General features: G+C 38.4%; 1 protein-coding gene across 1 annotated transcript; it reads right to left on the reverse strand.

The window, feature by feature from the left end:
- Positions 1–1,139: 1,139 nt before the first annotated feature.
- Positions 1,140–17,096, reverse strand: LOC129279016 (uncharacterized). Its single transcript, XM_064111564.1, has 7 exons — positions 16,946–17,096; positions 11,393–11,755; positions 10,322–10,750; positions 9,549–9,760; positions 8,955–9,057; positions 3,881–4,170; positions 1,140–2,985 (listed from the first exon to the last, which is right to left on the reverse strand). Exons 1-7 carry the CDS (start codon positions 17,094–17,096, stop codon positions 2,059–2,061), a joined length of 2,475 nt encoding a protein of 824 aa, XP_063967634.1. The 3' UTR covers positions 1,140–2,058.
- Between the last annotated feature and the right edge of the window lie 3,714 nt (positions 17,097–20,810).

Consider the following 20,810-nt stretch of genomic DNA (forward strand, 5'->3'; position numbering starts at 1 on the left):
GTGACTTTTGCTTTGTGATTTAATTTCCATTAAATTAGTTGACAATGAATTCAGACTTTGGATTGACTAGTCTTTAGATTTACCAAATCTCAAACAGATTTCAAAACCATCCCATTTTTATTAATGGTCAGAATATACTTGTTTGGAATTTTTAAAACTAACCTACCATTGGTTTTGCCATTGCTGTTCTCAATATTATTATTTACAACTTATACCTCAACCTACCATTTCCTCGTCTATTTCTGTATAATTTATGTTTCAAATCTTAATTCCAATGTTTGACTTCAACAGATTCCGGCAATGGGCATGATGGGGGTATTCTTCTTACTCTGAAGCCATTGTTATTGACGTCACAATTTAATATACATGATAAAGATTATTTACAAATATCATAATTACACGATTATATACACATCACTTAAATAAATATTCCATGATTTACAACCCACAAACCTCACACATCCCCAAAACAGACAGACATACAAACATACAAATAAAATGTATTATAGGCCTATCCTACATAGATTAAATCCTGTAATGTGATTGGTTCAAATAGCATCATGTGACCAAATACATTTTAAATATGATGTTGCGTAACGTCAGTCATCGATATATTTTTCGCTGTACCAATATTCTGACGTCATTATTTCAGATAACTGGATATTTAGTTAAACTCTCGGTTGGATTGGCAAAACTACTAAAAATTTCATAGTAAATGCGAGACCCACCTCGGATAAACAATTCCACTATACTTTCTCAAAGCCTGATATATTTGTGTATTATCTTTTACCTACTGCAGCTTTTTCGTTATTTTGCAAAGAACATTATCACCGAAGGCGCCACTTAAATATTACGTGATCCACATTAGGCGCGAGGAGTTTGAACCATAAAGTTCGCAACTGCACGCGGCTCACGTCGGCGTATATATCACCAAATCTTTGCGCACACAACACGATCCAACTGCGATCCGATTTTGGAAAACATCTAGAATTCATGATAGCAATTGGTTTTACCATTCTAACTTGTAAAATCTTAACGGTCAATGATGGAATATCGAAATCGAAATATAGGGATATCAAAATCAAAATTCTAGGATTTTACAAAGCCTCCTTGTTTAATGAAAGGGGGGGGGGGGGGGAGGAATCGCACATTAAATTCTAAATCTTAATGACGCCCAGGATTTTTTTTTTTCATCGACAGCGATATGAAAAAGATTCTTTGGATCTTCCATATTCAATGCAAAATGCGACTCCTAAGAAAATCGGGTCGGAGCCAATCCGTGTAGTGTGCGGCGGGTTCATAAATACTCCGATCCACAATGACCTTCACCACCTCCATCAACAAATCTTCAATGCTTGTCGTTTGCAACTGTAACATCCACATTCATGGGCGGAAATCTCTCCTAAAAGGTAGGGGGGACAAGGGGCTGGAGAATTTGACAAGCAAAAAAAAAAAAGGTTATCACCCCAAATTTCCCAAATTTATGGTCATTTCGACGAAAATAAATTTGACAAGCAAAAAAAAAAAAAAAAAAAAAAAAAAAGGTTATCATCCCAAAAGTAAGGTCATCTCGTCCTAAAATACATGTTTATTTCGATTTTGAATGATGTATTTCTTACCATCATAAAAGACCACAAATAGTAGGGGGGGCATTCGCTATTGTGTCCCCCCTACTATTTTGAGTAGGGGGACACGCCCCCCTGTCCCCCCTGGGATTTCCGCCCATGTCCGCATTGATATAAGAGTTAACAAATACTTTTATACAGCAATCACATTCTGGTCGGCAACAACATGATCAATATCCTTCACGTCAACATTAACGAGTATAAATGGAAAGGGAAGTATTGTGGCATGAAAACAAGAACATCCAAAGGGGAGCCAAGCTCTTTTGAAATGTCTGAGAAAAACCGTCTCAAGTCAAGAACAGTTCACATAATTCCAATTGGGGTATGATCCCTAGGGAATAAGACCCCAAACACAATAGAAATTGCGCTTTCTTCTACTGGGCAGCACTGTTACCTCCGTAGCACTCAAATCTATTCACGTCCTTGTTATTTTCTAATAAGCCTGGCCCTCGACTTGTGCAAACTGTACGTGAGCCGCAGGGACAGTTTGTACTCCTTCCTTGACTACCGCTTGACTCGGAGGGACCTGCTGCACTGAGGGAATCGATTGGATCAGTTGCTGGGCAACTACGTTCTCCACATCAGAGTAGACCACATTCTGCTGTAGAGATGGGCCGCTGAAATACACAGGCTGATTGGTCGCTACCGCCTCCTGTTGCTGCTGCTGTAAATCATGGACACCTAATGCTGGGTATTGTACGTTACTGCATACATTAACCTCCTGCGGTTGTTGCTGAATTCCTGGCACTGCTTCGGACGTCGGACCAGGCACGTTGATACCCTGCTGCCGAAGCGCGTTCTCGATCCGGTTCAAGTTGTCAAAGAATCCGTTAAGGAGTTGATTAAATCCTGCATTGCTGCTGTGTTCTTTTCGGTAATACGATCTTCCGCTCCCGTGCCGACCCCGTCCCGTGCTGCTGGATCCAACGGTTCGTCCAGATCCGGATCTATAATGCCAGTTGGATCCTGCATGCCAGTTACTACGATAGTTTGGACGATGAGAAGAAGAGTATGCCGAAACGAAAGGCGGCGCAGAGCTATTTAGTCTGCTACTGCGTGTGTCCCTTGTTCCAACAACCCGTTTTTGTTGCCACGGTCTCTCCGAACCATTTGGACCTTTGACTGTGGTCTGGGACAAGGGGGATCCTGGGTAGTTGTTGCAAGCAAAACTATCAACTACTTGCTGCCTCTCTGCCGTCATCCCTTGCAAGAGAGTTGCACTATTCTCATCGGTTGCCAAGGTTCCCGAGCTAGTAGGACCACTCATGACCTCATTACTGTGTTGGGACCATCTGTTCACACTCTCCAATGTCTGATCCTGTTCTGCCTTCGTTAAAGAATTTCGCTGCACCAGCGAATCCTGAGGGGTAAAGATGAAGAAACAAACCTTTATGTTCCAATATTCCATTAAATGGATTCTAATAAACTCGAAGTAACCCAGCCGATAATTTCAATTTGCAGTATATTCAATCTCTGGCTTTCATTTTTGCATGGTAGGCGCATTTGCAGGTTATACCACTTCATAACGACCAGCTGTTGACTCATCCAATGGTAGCTGATCTTGATTTTATGCTTATATTACGTATTGGCATTAGAAGTTCAAAAAGAAATGAGCATATTGATAAAACTCAACCCTTCTTCCCCTCATTGTGCTCTTCATCATCCTTTTTATGGGTGTATTTGTTTCTTATCCAATCCCGTTAAAACTTTTCTCAAGTGCAGATCGAGGGGTCGATTCAGAGGGGGGGGGGGGGGATCCCCCCAATGAAAATTTGGAAGGGGACTATTCGCCCATCGATAATTTTAACAACTTGAAAAATGTGTAATATGCAATGCAAACATAATGTTTCAAAAACCACTGCAACGCACTGATAAACCTTTACACCTGGCTTAAAAATACTATTAAACCTGCAAAATTGACACTTTTTGGCGCGCTATGCTAAACGCTAATTCTGTATCATAAATTAGCACGCCGAAAAGTTAATCATCTTTTTTCACTTTTGCCCCCCCCCCTTCGAAACATGGATGGATCGATCGGCGTCCCTGCCGGAGGGGGTAAACAAAAAAGGGGTTCTTGGTAACAAAAACGGTCGACTATACATAAGAATTGATCGATCAACATATTTTGCCTCCTGGAAAGATTTTGTCAAGCCCCTATCTCCCAGGAAAAGTCCAAAACCTGTCGATATTTTTGTTACCTTTTTATGTACTTTTCCAGGAGAAGTAGGGGGTGCACCCTGATATCTTCAGTTTACCTTAATCCGTCTCTCCTCGCCAAGGAGGTGGCGCAGGTGCCTTTCGCGTGATTTAGATTCGTGAACTTCCTGGGTGACGCGACAGAGCTGCTGTCCGGCGCTATCGATACAGGCCTGCCATTGGTTGATCTGAACGCCCAACGACCCCTGACTATCCAGGGCAGCCTGGAGTGACCGCTGAAGAGATTCGTTCTCTGCTCGGAGAACCTCCAATTGACTCTCGTACTTCCTCATCTGCTCGTTCGTCAAGGGAAGGTCATGTTCGTCTGGGAGAGAATCGGGCAGCCAAGCTACATTAATCGGGAGAGGATCAGATAACAAAACAAGTAGAGAAATGGAATTAACAATTGTGCATACATTTCATTTTTAAACCCATGAATGACACAGCCGTGGATACTGGCACTTGTCATGGAATGCTTTTCTTCATATCAGAATGATAAAACTTCAGTTCATAGCATATTTCATTGCCATCCTTGGCTAGAGAAAAAAAAACCCATAATATTGGCAGTCGTCATTGTGGTATTTTTTTATCAAGAATAAAGTTCAATTGTTCGACAATTATGTTTGTGCGCATCATGATCTGCGCATAATGATCTGCGCATATTTTACACTGCGCACTCACAATGAATGAAGTGATTAATCAGCTGTATGTATCAGCTGCATGTATTTTTCTCAACTGCAGATTTTATGAAGCTAATAAACTGGAATTATTCCATGGACCATATTTCTGAATTTCTCAACAATTTCAAAATACTTTACATTGTAGTGCTGCAAAGCATGACGAATATTACCCGAGTTGGAATAATTGGTAAAGTGGTTTTAGAATTTTTCCTCCACATATTGTAGATACAAAGCTTTTGATGCGTTATCTTTCGCGCAATATCTAAGAACTGAGAGTGCTGTTAGACTTGGAATAGCAAACAATTAAATAGTAAACAAATATATCAGGCTTTGAGAAAGTATAGTGGAATTATTTATCCGAGGTTGGTCTGGCAATTACTATTTTTCCCGAGGGGCGAAGCCCCGAGGGAAATATAGTAGTTTTGCCAGTCCAACCGAGAATTTCCACTATGCTTTCGAATAAAACGCCTGATATATTTGTTTTATATCCTACTTTCAATAATTTATAACCAAAATCTATGCGCTGAGCATGCAAAGTCCTGTTACTTGCGTTGAATTACCTACTTTTCTCCGAGCCACCGCGCTCAGCGGAACGCAGATTAGTGTCTGCGCTGACGCATCGCGCTGGACTTGCGCGCCCGGGAGAGAGAGCGCGCAAGCCGGTGCGCCGAAATATCCAGTTTTGTGAAATAATGACGTCAGAATATTGGTATATCCAAAAATATATCGAGGTCTGACGTCACGCAACATCATAGTTGAAATATATTAGGTCACATGATGCTACTTGAACCAATCACTATACAGGATTTACTCTATGTAGGATATAATAAACAAATATATCAGGCTTTGAGAAAGTATAGTGGAATTATTTATCCGAGGTTGGTCTGGCAATTACTATTTTTCCCGAGGGGCGAAGCCCCGAGGGAAATATAGTAGTTTTGCCAGTCCAACCGAGAATTTCCACTATGCTTTCGAATGAAACGCCTGATATATTTGTTTTATATCCTACTTTCAATAATTTATAACCAAAATCTATGCGCTGAGCATGCAAAGTCCTGTTACTTGCGTTGAATTACCTACTTTTCTCCGAGCCACCACAGGATTTACTCTATGTAGGATATAATCCCTAATATATATATTGTTATATCCTACATAGATTGAATCCTGTATAGTGATTGGTTCAAGTAGCATCATGTGACCGAATATATTTCAACTATGATGTTGCGTGACGTCAGACCTCGATATATTTTTGGATATACCAATATTCTGACGTCATTATTTCACAAAACTGGATATTTCGGCGCACCGGCTTGCGCGCTCTCTCTCCCGGGCGCGCAAGTCCAGCGCGATGCGTCAGCGCAGACACTAATCTGCGTTCCGCTGAGCGCGGTGGCTCGGAGAAAAGTAGGTAATTCAACGCAAGTAACAGGACTTTGCATGCTCAGCACATAGATTTTGGTTATAAATTATTGAAAGTAGGATATAAAACAAATATATCAGGCGTTTCATTCGAAAGCATAGTGGAAATTCTCGGTTGGACTGGCAAAACTACTATATTTCCCTCGGGGCTTCGCCCCTCGGGAAAAATAGTAATTGCCAGACCAACCTCGGATAAATAATTCCACTATACTTTCTCAAAGCCTGATATATTTGTTTATTATATCCTACATAGAGTAAATCCTGTATAGTGATTGGTTCAAGTAGCATCATGTGACCTAATATATTTCAACTATGATGTTGCGTGACGTCAGACCTCGATATATTTTTGGATATACCAATATTATGACGTCATTATTTCACAAAACTGGATATCTCGGCGCACCGGTTTGCGCGCTCTCTCTCCCGGGCGCGCAAGTCCAGCGCGATGCGTCAGCGCAGACACTAATCTGCGTTCCGCTGAGCGCGGTGGCTCGGAGAAAAGTAGGTAATTCAACGCAAGTAACAGGACTTTGCATGCTCAGCGCATAGATTATGGTTATAAATTATTAAAAGTAGGATATAAAACAAATATATCAGGTGTTTCATTCGAAAGCATAGTGGGAATTATTAATCCTCGGTTGGACTGGCAAAACTACTATATTTCCCTCGGGGCTTCGCCCCTCGGGGAAAAATAGTAATTGCCAGACCAACCTCAGATAAATAATTCCACTATACTTTCTCAAAGCCTGATATATTTGTTTAATATTCATTATATTGCGAAATTTGATGATTTTTTATTGTTTTTTTTACTGAGTAATCATGGTAACAGAGCTTTAAACTCAATGTTGTGATCTCGTGATGTCTAAAAATGCCAAATTCTTTTGAATGCGCAATTCTTAAGAACATCTATTTGGGTTAACTTTGAAGCTCTATAGCAAACAATCAAGCACATAGACCTATGTTAATTTGTGCATATTTGGAATATTCAGGTGCTAAAGTATTTATGTGCAAAGTATAATGAAAATGACATGGATTTTCAATGTTTGGGAGCAAGACAATGGAACCATTCGCACTTTAGAAGGTATTATCAGACTTTTGCACGTTTTCGGCGCATTTTCGGCTGTTTCAAGCCAACTCGCAACACTTTAGACACTGATAGCACATGGACCCCATATTTTTAACTTCCCTAAGCCTTTGTAAAGCATTCTTCTACAATTTTATCGAATATGATGAAAATGACATGGATTTTTAATAAATTGCAGCTTGAATTATACTTTTAAAATTTTTGAGTAGATTTGTCCCTTAAGGAATCTTTTTTTTTTTTTTTTTTGGGGGGGGGGGGAGTTTATGCATCATTTTTGTCAAATGAGGGCCTGCTGACTCCAAATAGATTTATTTTGCCTATTAAAAGATATTCTCTTACTTTGGTATCCAGTTAGTTAGATATCCTGAAAGTTTGATGCGATATCGACAGAGTAAAGAGGCCATTTAAACTCATTTGGGGAATTCGTGAGGTCCAAGAGAGGCATAGTTATCTTGATTGCGCAACATTTCATATCATTCAAATACGGCTACTTTGAAGTCCCGTACAAAATAAGCACACCAAAGAAACTCTGCAAAATTTGATGAAAAGGAAATGGACTTCATTTTAACTGGAACGTCCTTATCGCATTCATTACATATTCGTTCAAACTTTGATATAAATTTATTTTGACATTTTGATTTTTTTTTCTTGGGGGAATCTATTGGTCATTTTTATTATTAATTTCGTCACTCTTCTTTTAACTCATCAACACTCCCTTCGTCCTGCCTTCTTATCGATTTCAAAATAATTCACATTAATTGCTGAAATTTACATTTCTTGGGGAATGAAACCCAGCGTACACTAGAGGTGCATGGCACGATCGCACTAAGATCCGATTGCAAGAAAATCGACTGCGATCGGATTTGTCGCAGAAGAATCGCTGACCAGTGGCCTATTGCATACAACTTTTTACCTGAGAAAACTCTGGTAAAAACTGAAAACTAAGGTTAGTCTGATATCTGCCATTGACTTTAACACAGGGCAAAAACTCCAGTAAAAACAACCTGAGTTTTCTCAGGTAAAAAGTTTTATGCAACGGGCCCCATATCTCAAAAGTTTTCCATGTCAAATCTTCCTACGATTCCTCTGCAATTTTTATAATGTCAGCCAACCAGACGATGACCTTACGACCAATTTTCTGAGCTCCTGCAGCGCAGACGATATGCGCGCCATGGAATTACAGCGCTGTGCAGAATTGTTGCAATGTGTGCGCTGGCTTGCGATATTAGCGAGTTTTCGCAAACTTCGGGGACGCGTCATTAGGGTCCGGGTAGAACACCTCCATTGACGAGTGGATACCATGAGCGCGACCATGGGGTCTAGAAAAGCACCCTAAACAAGGAAGGCAAGTCTTTTCCAGATTATGAAAATGCATCCCTTAACAAGTATTTGGCGTGTGAAACCCTACCCTTAAAAAGTTTTGGAAATAAGACCTAAAATACGTAGATTTTCTAACGAAATGTATCCCTTTTCAGTATTTTAAATATCGTTTTGACACCCATATAACGTTACATAATATACAGTACGTAACGTTCCCACTCTTGAAAAGGAAATCCCTTTTTACACGTGGTCGCGTCTGGTATCCATTTGTCAATGGAAGTGCACCCCCCCCCCCCTCTCGAGCTCTGGGAGGAACCAAATGTGGTCTGGAAGCTCGTCCTAAGTCGGATATATCGCTGTTACCATAGTAGCAACCATAATTTTGCACACGAAACGCAGATCTAATGTTTCCGTTGCGGATGCGAAACGTAAAAAAATTCTCAGGTCACACAATTTGCATTGCAAGACAGTGTTTTGCGACGGGCCCAAAAGTCTTTTTCAAAATCATCAATATACCGTCGTAAATTCCGCCCGCGTTGCACAGCGAATAGTGGGTATTGGCAACTTGTTGCCTTCGGATACTCGTGCAATTGCATCGCATATAGTTTGCGCTGGGCTTAAGGTACTTACAATTGATATCATTGCTCATGACATCCTCATCGCACGTCGTCCACGTGTGGTCCGTTGTAGAAAGCTTGATAGCCGAGTTCAAACGAAAGTTCTGAAGGGGAATCTACAAACGGTAAGAAAAATATAGCGTACTTAATGAGTAATGAATCTTCCGAAAGGCTTTGCGTGTGACTTCGTGTGACTATTTTTACCAATAGCTCGCCCGCATTGACATTATCTCGCCAGTATCTCACACGCAATTTCCCGCATTAGCTCACGCAAGTCTGATTTGCACGCAGAAAAGTTTCGAACATGCTCAAAACTTTTCCGCGAGTGATTGCCCGCAACTCACCCGTAATGCTTGCACGGAAGGATGCGATCACATATTGACGGTTAAGATAACGGTTAATTCGCGATGGTTTTCCACAAAGGTGAATACAACGTCAACCAAAACTTGCAAGAATGCACCAGAATGGCACAAATAGGGTGAGTGGGAAGTATGACAATTAAGGGGAAATGTCACTGCGCAATGTGATGGGGACGGGAAGGGGTTCCTATTACCCCTTTAGCAACACTTGATCATGATATAACTGCATGAATCGGTCTCTCGCTTACCAGATTTCCAATGTGATCCGTCACGGCTCCGACACCCATATGCTCAAGCGATCTAACAAGGATCTCCACCATGCCGTCCATCCGTTTGTTACGCTCACCGAGCCAACAAGACAATCCTCGTAGCCGAGCCACCCGACGAACGATGGAATCGTGCCACTCCTTGGCCTGGGCGAGGGTGTCCGATTCTTCCGGTTGAGTCTGCACACCTGCTCCTGCAGCCAAGATTATAATCAAATTGTAACAAGTGTAAGCATTACATTCTGTAAATTATAAACATATTCAAATTTCAACTAACCTCTGGCCACATTTAATTTTGATGGGCAAGCTTGGGACACGCACTGATTACTCCTAGCTTGAGAAAGTAATAGGGGTGATGGTGGATATTTGCCTACTAAAACTACATCTTGGGAAATGAGCTCGGTTGATCCAATGTTTTTTTTTTTGCAACAAGTATCATAATGTACGCCAACACGACTGTCCAAAGTCGATCCAAGCCCCTTAGAGCTGGGCCCAGAAAAATAACCGGTCTTTCCTTTGGCCATGAACTGACGGAAAGGGTGTCATATCTGAAAATACTTTTGTTCGAACCGAGTTCATTTGAAGAGATTGTAGGGACATGATAGTTAGATAGATAGATAGATAGATAGATAGATAGATGAGATCTTTTATGGAAAGATATATCAATGAAGCTATTCACTATCTGAGGATGATAAAGATAAACCAACTGGAGCTATGTGCTTGAAGTCATTGAAAGATATTGCAAAGTAGCATACCTGAGCTATCAGTCTGTGAGTCGACCTTCTCTGGCTGTTCACCAGCAGAGATGATATCGGACAGTCTTCTAGTAGTATCTTCTTGCTCTGTGCTCTCAGCCCCGGCATCCTCGTCGTTGCAAACACCTTCGGGCGAGGTTTTGGGGTTTTCCTTGTAACTGGGCCCAACGAATGTGGAGTTAGTCTTTGCATCGTTGCTAGATGCCGTCTCAGCCGAAATTCCGGCACCTTCTTGGTTGCTGGGTGTTTCAACCAAGTTTTCATCACCTTCCTGAGCATCAGTCCGTCCATTTGGCTCAACCGCTGCGCTCTCCGTGTTATCGGTTCCCTCGTACGACTGGTCAGTCTTCTGTGTTTTTGTTTCACCCTGATCCAGATCATTAGCTTTTTCCAAAACATTACCGCCTGTGGATTCTTCAACAGGATCATCTGATTTGACGTGGTTGGGAAGATATTTGGAAGAAAGATAATCATGAGCAGGAAGGAGAAGGGGAAGATGGAGTGAGAAGGAGAAGAAAAGGAAGGAAATGAAGGAGAAGAAAAGAGTGACATTAGCTCAGATAGTAGTAGGTGTAGGAGTTGTAGTAGAAGAAGTAGTAGTAGTAGAAGAAGAAGAAGAAGAAGAAGAAGAAGAAGAAGAAGAAGAAGAAGAAGAAGAAGAAGAAGAAGAAGAAGAAGAAGAAGAAGAAGTAGTAGTAGTAGTAGTAGTAGTAGTAGTAGTAATAGTAGTAGTAGTAGTAGTAGTATAACTTTAGAAGTTATTTAAGCAAAAGATGAATGTAGATTTGGAAATTTCGTTTGCACACAAGAGCAGCGGTCTGGGAAGCGTTTCATCAACATTCTCGTCCGACAGGTTGTCAGATCTGACATTCCCTGATTTTGATTGGCTGAGAAGCAGTTACTTCGTTAACTGTCCCACAATCCTTTTAAAACGCTCCCCGAAGAAAAAAAAAGAATGCAAACATGACGAGTAAAATAAATAGCAAAAATACGTGGAGGCAAAGTAGTTAACGTATCTATCAAGACAACAATTAATTGAAGTAAACTTCATTTTCATTCTTGATTAGCTACCTGTTTGAATCTGCTCTCTTTTATGTTCGTCGACATGGGTTGCCTCTTCATGCTTGCGCGATTCAATGGCATTTCGGATATTCTTTTCAAACACGTTCGGTCCCGGTGTGACTTCTCTGTGGTCTTCGATGTAAGGGGAGTACACCCGGATAACCGGACCCTGCACATGCTCTATCATAGGTGTCATCAATTCCGATGTCGAGATAGTCGTCGTCGACACATCCTGTTCTCCCAGAGTGGCGGACGGTGATGACGAAGATGCCATTGAAAGCGACTGTGATGGAGTAGTGGAAGTAGGTGGGATGTTCGGTTCATCGATTTCGGTGACGATGTCCGGCTGACCATCAGTGATGTTGATAGAGTCTGCTGGCCAAATGTACACATTAAAAAAAAATGATAATCATTATTGTTGATAAGCGTGATTCATATGAAGAAAATACGACAAAATTATTATGATTGTAATCCGAAACAAATGAGCTTAAAAAAAACAAATTCATGTTCAGTCTACCCTGTATGATCGAATCAGTACATATCATGCCAAAATTGCATTTCTGTGACAAATTTACAGATGCTGTCTGAGAGAATGGTTCATTATCAAACATTATGTTTGATAATACCTCATTAGAACCTTACACCAAATTTCTTGGAATAACAGTTGACAGTAAACTTTCTTGGAAAATCATATTGAAAATATATCCAAAATGATTTCACGAAATATAGGTATCATTAATAGGCTAAAATTTTGCATTCCCTCCACATCATTAATCATGCTCTACTCATCCTTAATCTTGCCTTATTTAAACTACGTGATTCTTATTTGGGGTGATACCCGTCAATACTTATTAGATAAATTGTTGCTTTTGCAAAAGAAAGCACTTCGTATTATTTATAGTACATGTTTCCGTTCTCATACGGACCCACTTTTTCTAGAAAGTAAACTGTTGAAAGTCAAAGACCTGTATTTACTACAGTTAGGGCACTTCATGTATAGTTATAATAATAATGCACTTCCCCATATTTTTGATGCCATGTTCCCTAAAAATCAATTTTATCATAACTACCCCACGAGACACTCTGACGAACTTCACATTCCACTTTACAGAACTTTACTGGCCAAAACGGTCCTAAATTCTGGAACTCACTAGCTAATAATGTTAAAGACAGTGTCTCCTTAAATTCATTCAAACGTAAACTCAAACTTATCCTGCTTAATTCCTATAATTCTTCGCAACGAAACTAACACTTCATTATCTTGATTATAATCATTACATTTTTCACTTTTATTGTTTTATCTTTTTTCATCTGATATTGTCCAGTTATATCATATTTTGTTATTTCACCAGATCAAGCTGGTTCGTGGTCAGCCCTTTCCCATTCTTAGTTTTCCTCCTTTTAAAAAAATAGTTATCTTGTCTTGTACTGTCCTGTCTCTTGTTTTGCCTTGTCTTCTATGTCTTGTCATCCCCTCTCTCTTTCTGTTTTTTTTTCTTCTGTCTTGCGCAACATATCCTTTACAACGGAGACCTCTTTGTGTGAAAAGCTTTGCATTTGTTCAGTAATTATGTTTGCATCAATATTATTTCTTTTGTTCTTTTTCTTTTTCTTTCCTGTAATACATATATGTACGCATATAAGAATAAGTCGACTATACTTTCTTCATTTCCAAGGGGATCCACACTATGCAAGCTTTGCTTTTTAGTGGATCCCCCTCATTTCCATTTTGCTCTATATTATACTGTTTTTTTTTTTTTACGAAGTAAGAATGCCCTTCTGTAAAATTGTACTTGATTTGTATTACTTTATATAACTTTGTATTATGTTTTGAATGGAAATGAAATAAAAGAATTGAATTGAATTGAAAATTGAATTTGTGTCTTTTCTTTGCTCGCAGTGCCATCAAGTTAAACGTAGTGCATGGATGGTTTGCTACAACCAAACAACGTCGAGAGCTAAGGAAGCAGCGTGTTTGTGTTGAACCCAGAAGTAAGACTACAAGAATTGAAAACAGCCCCGTTCCTGACTGAAGAACAAGATAAAACATAGACATCTTTCTTCATAAAACTTTATAAAACTTTGTGATAAATTGTATATTTTTGGCTTAAAATGATACCTTTAAAACTGTAATCCGTCCTTATTTAAAATGAAAGTAATTTACTTCAGGTTCGCTTTTTCTTTGCATATCTACCGGTTTTAGGTTGAATGACTTTACAATGTATCTTAGATTTGTTTTCTTTTTGATAAAGGTTTGTTTCACATACGAATTAATATAACTTTGTTTAATTACCAATCATGTTTAGTTAGACCCTGGCTCATCTGGATTTTCCATCTCTGAGCCTCTCCTTTTCATATGTTTTTGTTTTGTTATGTTTTACCCTGTTGTCAAGATATTCTAGTGCAGTTAGCGTTCATAATTAATTTTGTAGAACTAATGCTACGTATTCGTTCATATTCAATGTTTACGGTTACTTTTGTTATTTATTTTTCTAAAGAATTTTGATCGTTTTATTAGTTGTTGAATGGATGCTTCAGTTTTGATTATTACATGCATGATTGAATGATAAAATTTCATGTAAAGTATTTTTTGGTCATTTTCGAGGTAATATGCCTTTTTGATGAATATATTAAGGTTTATGTACCCCCTCTTGGGTGTCTGGATACTCGAGTGACCTCGGAAGTGGCCTTTTGATTTAAAATGTTACTTGTAATACATGTATGTGATGTTTATTTTTATTTGTAATTCATGTTAAAGTTAGTTTTGTACAGATAGACGTGATGTTTTTAATAAAATCCATTTATCTATCTATCTATCTATCTATCTATCTATCTATCTATCTATCTATCTATCTATCTATCTATCTATGGCGTATTTCAGGACCCATTTTGAAGACACTTTCTTCACCGTTCAGAATCTATTGAAAATGCCAGCCCGTCAAGTCACAATTTACATATTAGAAAGATGGTGGACCGGGACAGCACATCGTCTTTATACGATTATAGCGGACCAAAAATTGCAAATATGTCGTTCGTCCAGTATCTACGATGACACTTGTTTTGATTCATCGATTTTCGACAAAGACTGCTTTGTTGTGAATGGCTTTAAAAAAGAGATTATCTGTGTTATAGAAAGTGTCTGCAAAGTGCTTGCTAAAATGCCCTAAATTAATGCCTGGCACACTATGCTTTTCGAAAATTTTCAGCGTGCTGTTTAAGCCCCTTCGTACTACAACTAATGCTTAAAAGTTGTAGCAAGATGTTTAAAAAATGAAACCAATTCCAAAATAAGTTTAAACAACGTGTTTCAAACTTTTTAAACAGCGTGGCAAAGAAAATTAACAGATTAGTTTACATTACCTTAATGATTTTTTAGAAGAAAAATGTTTTAAAATCCAATTCCCACTTTCTTTTTAAATGATAAATGAATATAGGTTAATATTTTTAAAACATTTGGTGATCTTTAATTAATCAACACCTTTCGTCCGACAGATTGTCGGATTTGACAACTTTGCTTGATTTTGATTGGCTGAGAAGCACTGTTACTATGGAAACTATCCGATCAATCGTCCGACAATTCCTTTCAGGAAACGCTTCCGTGGAATAGATATCTCATCATAAAACAATTAAATATTAAACGAATAACAAGTGGAATGCCTCTGGCCGTCTCACCTGCATCACGCGATTCAATATAGCAGCAGTGCTGATTTTGAAAACTACTATAACTCGCACAAGATGTTCAGTGATACTTGGTTACTCTTATTTCCACGTTTTATGAACTAGACCAATACACTTATAGAGATATGATGACCTTACATGACCTTTGACCTTGATCATGTGACCTGAAACTCGCACAGGATGTTCAGTGATACTTGATTACTATTATGTCCAAGTTTTATGAACTAGACCAACACACTTTCAAATTTATGGCTGTAATTCAACAAATACCCCAATTTGGCCAAAGTTCATTGACCCTAAATGACCTTTGACCTTGATCATGTGACCTGAAACTTGCACAGGATGTTCAGTAATACTTGATTACTATTATGTCCAAGTTTCATGAATCAGATCCATAAACTTTCAAAGTTATGATGGTAATTCAACAGATACCCCCAATTCGGCCAAAGTTCATTGACCCTTGGTCATGTGATGTGAAACTCATGCAGGATGTTCAGTGATACTTGATTAACCTTATGTATAAGTTTCATGAACTAGGTCCATATATTTTCTAAGTTATGATGACATTTCAAAAACTTAACCTTAGGTTAAGATTTTGATGTTGATTCCCCCAACATGGTCTAAGTTCATTGACCCTAAATGACCTTTGACCTTGGTCATGTGACATGAAACTCAGGCAGGATGTTCAGTAATACTTGATTAACCTTATGGCCAAGTTTCATGAACTAGGTCCATATACTTTCTAAGTTATGCTGTCATTTCAAAAACTTAACCTCAGGTTAAGATTTGGTGTTGACGCCGCCGCCGCCGTCGCCGTCGGAAAAGCGACGCCTATAGTCTCACTCTGCTATGCAGGTGAGACAAAAATATGAAATTAATATCTAGATTTCAATTAAAGATTTTAAGAAAGCAGAATTCATTCATATTTGGCCTTTTTCCTAAACTTAAATTAAAAGTAGGACTAATAATTGAAAATGCTTCCCATTCTGCAAACGATTTGGCGTCAAAACACCCATTTTAATTTTAGAGGAAATAATAATTCTTATTTCATCTTCGTGATAGGCTGCTGAGCCCTTTAAAGATTACAGCAGATGAGATGGATGATGAAACTAAGATAGATCTAACTTTAGACCGAATGTTAGTATAGGCCTAGATTCTAAATCTTTTTTGTTTTTTTATAACGATCATAAAGATCATAATAGCCCATAGTCTGATAGCAGGTTTAACTTAAACTCAGGTTTAAAGTTGTGGTTTAAGTATGGATAAGCCAAGTTACATAAATCACTAACAGTAAAGATATCATACTTCAGCTCATTTGGCTCCCAAATCGTTCATAATTGTCTAGGAAGTAGGCCTATAAATAGATGATTGTCTTCAACACCGATGAACCAGGAAAGAGCACAGTAAACATAAGAAACATACAACTTAATATTAAAAAATTGATACTTTTGGCTTCCCATACTTAAAACACAACTTTAAACATGAGTTTAAGTTAAACCTACTATCAGAATACGGGCCAATATGTCTAAAGATAATTCTAACGTTAGACTATCTTCTTCAATCCCAATTAATCGCAAGGAAGTTGATCTAGATATAGGCCTACTGCATATTATTGTTTCCATTTATGTTTTACCCTATACCCAGTGGTTGTGTGTCCGGACGGGTTGGGTGTCCGGACACATGACTTTTACTGTCAATTTTGAAAAGTTTACAAGCAATGTCTTTAATTCTTTTTAGCACAGAATATAAGAAAATATTATAAAGAACAAATATTGATGGTGAAAAAAAACTATTCAACCTAGGCCTATATTTTTGGTTTATTCCTGAGATAAAAACAAGGCTTCATTTCTGTTACGTGTCCGGACACCCAACCCCCCATCCTACCTGTTATATCAACACTTTCAATAGTAACGGACTCCTCTAATCTCTCTTCTGTCCTTCCATTTGACTGGTCATCATTTCCACTATCCACTTGATTCACAGTCGGCAAAGTTCCTTCCTCACCCAAATTATTTGTTTCATTGATTAGCGACATGATTATGAGCTGATTTTCTTGAAGAAAATGAGAAGCGTTGCTAGAAATACCCCAATATAGAACGAGATATAAAGCAAGAACTGCACTGATGTAAGTTGAAAAGAGTCTTCGGTTTGCTCCGTCATTTGCCTCAAGAATGTCAGATGATGTAAAAATGACTTGTCAACAAAAGATGCATGATTTTTGGCATTGTCGTGCGACAGGTGCGCGTTTCCATGGTGCGTTACTATGATAAAAGTGAACCGCGTAATGGGAGCAATTATTTAGATGACATCACAATCCAACTTTTGCGTATTTAGCTCATGGTACCAGTTGTAGATTGTGACGTCATATCAAATCTGCGCAGGACGCGCGTTGCGCATCCAGACGGCATTATGGGAAAGGGGAAGGAGATAGGGGCCGGTGGGAGGGATCCAGGTGGTCCCATAATTTTCACCAAAGTGATTTTGTGTTCAATAATTTTGTAACTTAAGTTTCTGAATCAAATCAAGACATTTTTTTTTACAAAATCAATCATTGATCAAGCCTGGGTATCACTGGATCATTATATTCAACTTAGGAACAAGCATCCTTCTATGGCCCGTATTCTGAAGTCAGGTTTAACTTAAACTCAGGTTTAAAGATGTGGTTTAAGTATGGACGGCCAATTGTTACATAATCACTAACAGTAGAGATATCATACGTCAGCTCATTCGGCTCTCAAAATCATTCATAATTGTGTAGGAAGTATAAATAGATGATTGTCTTCACCATTGATGAATCAGGAAAGAGCACAGTAAACATAAAAAACATACAACTTAATAAAAAATTTGATACTTTTGGCTTCCCATACTTAAACCACAACTTTAAACCAGAGTTTAAGTAAAACCCGACTTCAGAATACGGGCCATACAAATTCATGTTAATGCTTGTCAATAACTTGAACCTTGAAACTGCTCATATCGTTGGAATAATGATACTGTTCATAGTTTAGATTTTAATCTATATATTAATCCATACTTATGTCAGCTTGATATACATGTAGGTATTCCCGTCCAATTTCATAAAGAAGTGACTTAAATTTACTAATATGCATTTAAATTCACGCGTTTTCGTTTTCCCGGAGATATAATATAATTTCAAAATCAGACAATGGAATTAATGTAAAGACGCTATAATTTATTTATAATCATTCAAATAAATTTACGGTCAAGACTATTTCAAATTTGATAATTTCAATATTTGTCATGTGCTTTAGATTTCGTTCTAAGGCAAAGAGGTTCGTTAATGGTCTAACAAGTTAACGAATTTGCTTTTTCGTCTTAATTTTGGGCAATGAAATTCATGAATTGCGCATTTAATTTAATCAACAATGACCGATAGGATTGAGCATCCAGTTAATTCATTAGAGTTCAAATTAATGATGTGGAATTCGTTTGTTTTGCATGGTATCTATATCTATTATGTAATTGTCTAAACAAATTTGTGATAACATTAGAATTGTTATGCATTGTGGCTAAATTTGTTTAAAGCCCCCTCACACCGAACCGAATGTAGGCGGACGAAGGGTGACGAATGGGAAAAATGAACAAAATGACCGCGAATTCAACGAATTCAAATACAATTTCAGTCAAATCATGCGATCAGTAACTATTGTCAAATTTTATCAACGAACGGTAAGCGAAGGATAAATATGACATGCGAAGGATATCGATTTTTCGGTTAGAGAAAATTGCGGCCGAAGGCGAGCGAAGGGTTGATATAACCCAATGAGACGAACGAAAAGTTAGCAATGGTTTGATATGGCATGCGGTTAGAAACAAAGACGAGGGAATAAATCGGGCAATCTTGTTCGTTGGGTCATCGTGTTGCTTCGTTACAGGTTCTTTCGATATCGGCCCACTTTGACAAAAGCGCGAAGTGGGGCATTGCGCGACAAAAACACACGAACGATAAATGAACGATTTCCGCAGACTAAATAAGAGATGCGAATTAAAACAGATGACCAACGATTTTTCAATTCGTCGGGAAATTTTAAACATTTTCAAAATTTCCGCTCGAATTTGAATAATCGCAGCTGTTAGTTCAGAAGATGTACGAACGCCAAAACGAAGGGTAAATATAATTTACTATCAGATACCATTGAAAACGAAAAAAAAAATGCCTTTCCCCAGCCATCGCAAGGCATATTTCAGGCAATTCGGTTAGGTGTGAGGGGGCTTAAGGACAATTCTATATTTCTCATTTTCACCCGACAATGCTGAGTGTGTGGGCATTTTCATTAATGTTTACTTTTTTTTTTCTTCTTTTCAACTTTCTTACAAGTCTCAAGAGCGGATCTCGGATTTTCAAGGAGGGGGGGGGGGGCATTTTGTTCAGAAAAATGTTGACAACCTAGAAGAAAAAGATTTTCACTGCAAAATCGAGGTACAGGTAATTTGTTCAAGGAAAAAAGGGTCCCCAAATGCCTATGCATGACACATTCCAGTAGAAAAAAAATATTTTTGTGCCTCTCAAAAGTGGGTCCACCACTGACATGTCGTTTTTCATACAAATTTTCAACTTTATTCAATTTCAAGGGTGATCCTCTGTATGTCAAGCATGGTGGATTTGGAAGGGATGGCTCCATACCATCAACCGATGCCTTTATTCTGACTTTATCTTAGAAAAAACATTATTATTGTAGTACATTTTATAACATTATATCAAAATATTACTAACAGGAAGAGTAGGCCTACACATGAAATAGAATCGCCGAATAATCAACATATTTTAAGTGAATCGTTGCTTAACATCTTAAAATGCTTGCCTATACGAGAATTCGTTTGACTAAACAGCTACCACGCCATGCAACATCTGATTTCGAATGCCCATTTCTTAATATCCGTGCACCTGCTTAACACATAAATAACACACTTGAAAAAGATTTTGCAAATACAATGAATTCCCATGTGGAAAAGATGACTTTAAATGCCTATTCCTGAAATCGCATGCTCTTTGTAAGAACTCAGTTGATTCACTTGAAGAATGATGTTTTGCAGAGATAATCAACCCACATGCGGAAAATGGTTATGCTCGCGTATTCATTAGATTGCATGCTGCTTAATCTAAATTCTTGTGACTTGATTTGATAATTGTTTTGCGCGGAAAATACATTCAAGTGACAAATAATGAAATACAATTAATGACAAAGTAATCGAGATTGATGGTCATAACATTGAATTAAATGATTTAAATGAGAAATTTAGCTGGAAAACCTATAGTAACGAAAAACTTGAGAATAAATTTAGGCTACTTATTGCATTAGGGGAAAGTATATTCGCCAGTAACGACTTACTGCAGGAGTTTTGACTCTTGTTATAATTTTGAAACGCAAGTCGACTTCGATTCCATCGTGACGAGTGAGCGAGCGAGTGAGCACAAAAATAATTCCATTCCATTCAATTGCTTCTCCTTTCTCTCCTCTTTTCCGTCCCCCATTTTTTTCACGTTTCCCCCCCCCCCACTCCCTTTTTTTATTTTTTTCCTTTTCCCCCTTTCCTCTTTTTTCTCCCCCTTGCTTTCATTTTCTCTGTCTTCCTTTCCCTCATTCCCTTTCTTTAACTTTCTTCATTCGTTTAGCTTTAATTACGTGTTTTGGGTTTTTTTGTTGCTCTATTCGCGGTAGATTTGTTGATGTTAATATTGAAATCCTGCGAGGGAGACGGGGGGGGGGGGGTGGGGGTCAGTTGCCAT

This window comes from Lytechinus pictus, chromosome 16, assembly GCF_037042905.1.
Source record: "Lytechinus pictus isolate F3 Inbred chromosome 16, Lp3.0, whole genome shotgun sequence".
Classification (NCBI taxonomy): domain Eukaryota; kingdom Metazoa; phylum Echinodermata; class Echinoidea; order Temnopleuroida; family Toxopneustidae; genus Lytechinus; species Lytechinus pictus.

What these genes read in the sequence shown, in the direction of transcription:
- LOC129279016 (XM_064111564.1), bottom strand. Translation starts at nt 17,096, where the DNA reads ATGTCGCTAATCAATGAAACAAATAATTTGGGTGAGGAAGGAACTTTG. An exon ending in AAGAGAGCAGATTCAAACAG is followed by an intron (nt 10,751 to 11,392) that starts GTAGCTAATCAA and finishes ACGTCAAATCAG; the next exon opens with ATGATCCTGTTGAAGAATCC. An exon ending in CTCACAGACTGATAGCTCAG is followed by an intron (nt 9,761 to 10,321) that starts GTATGCTACTTT and finishes TCTTGGCTGCAG; the next exon opens with GAGCAGGTGTGCAGACTCAA.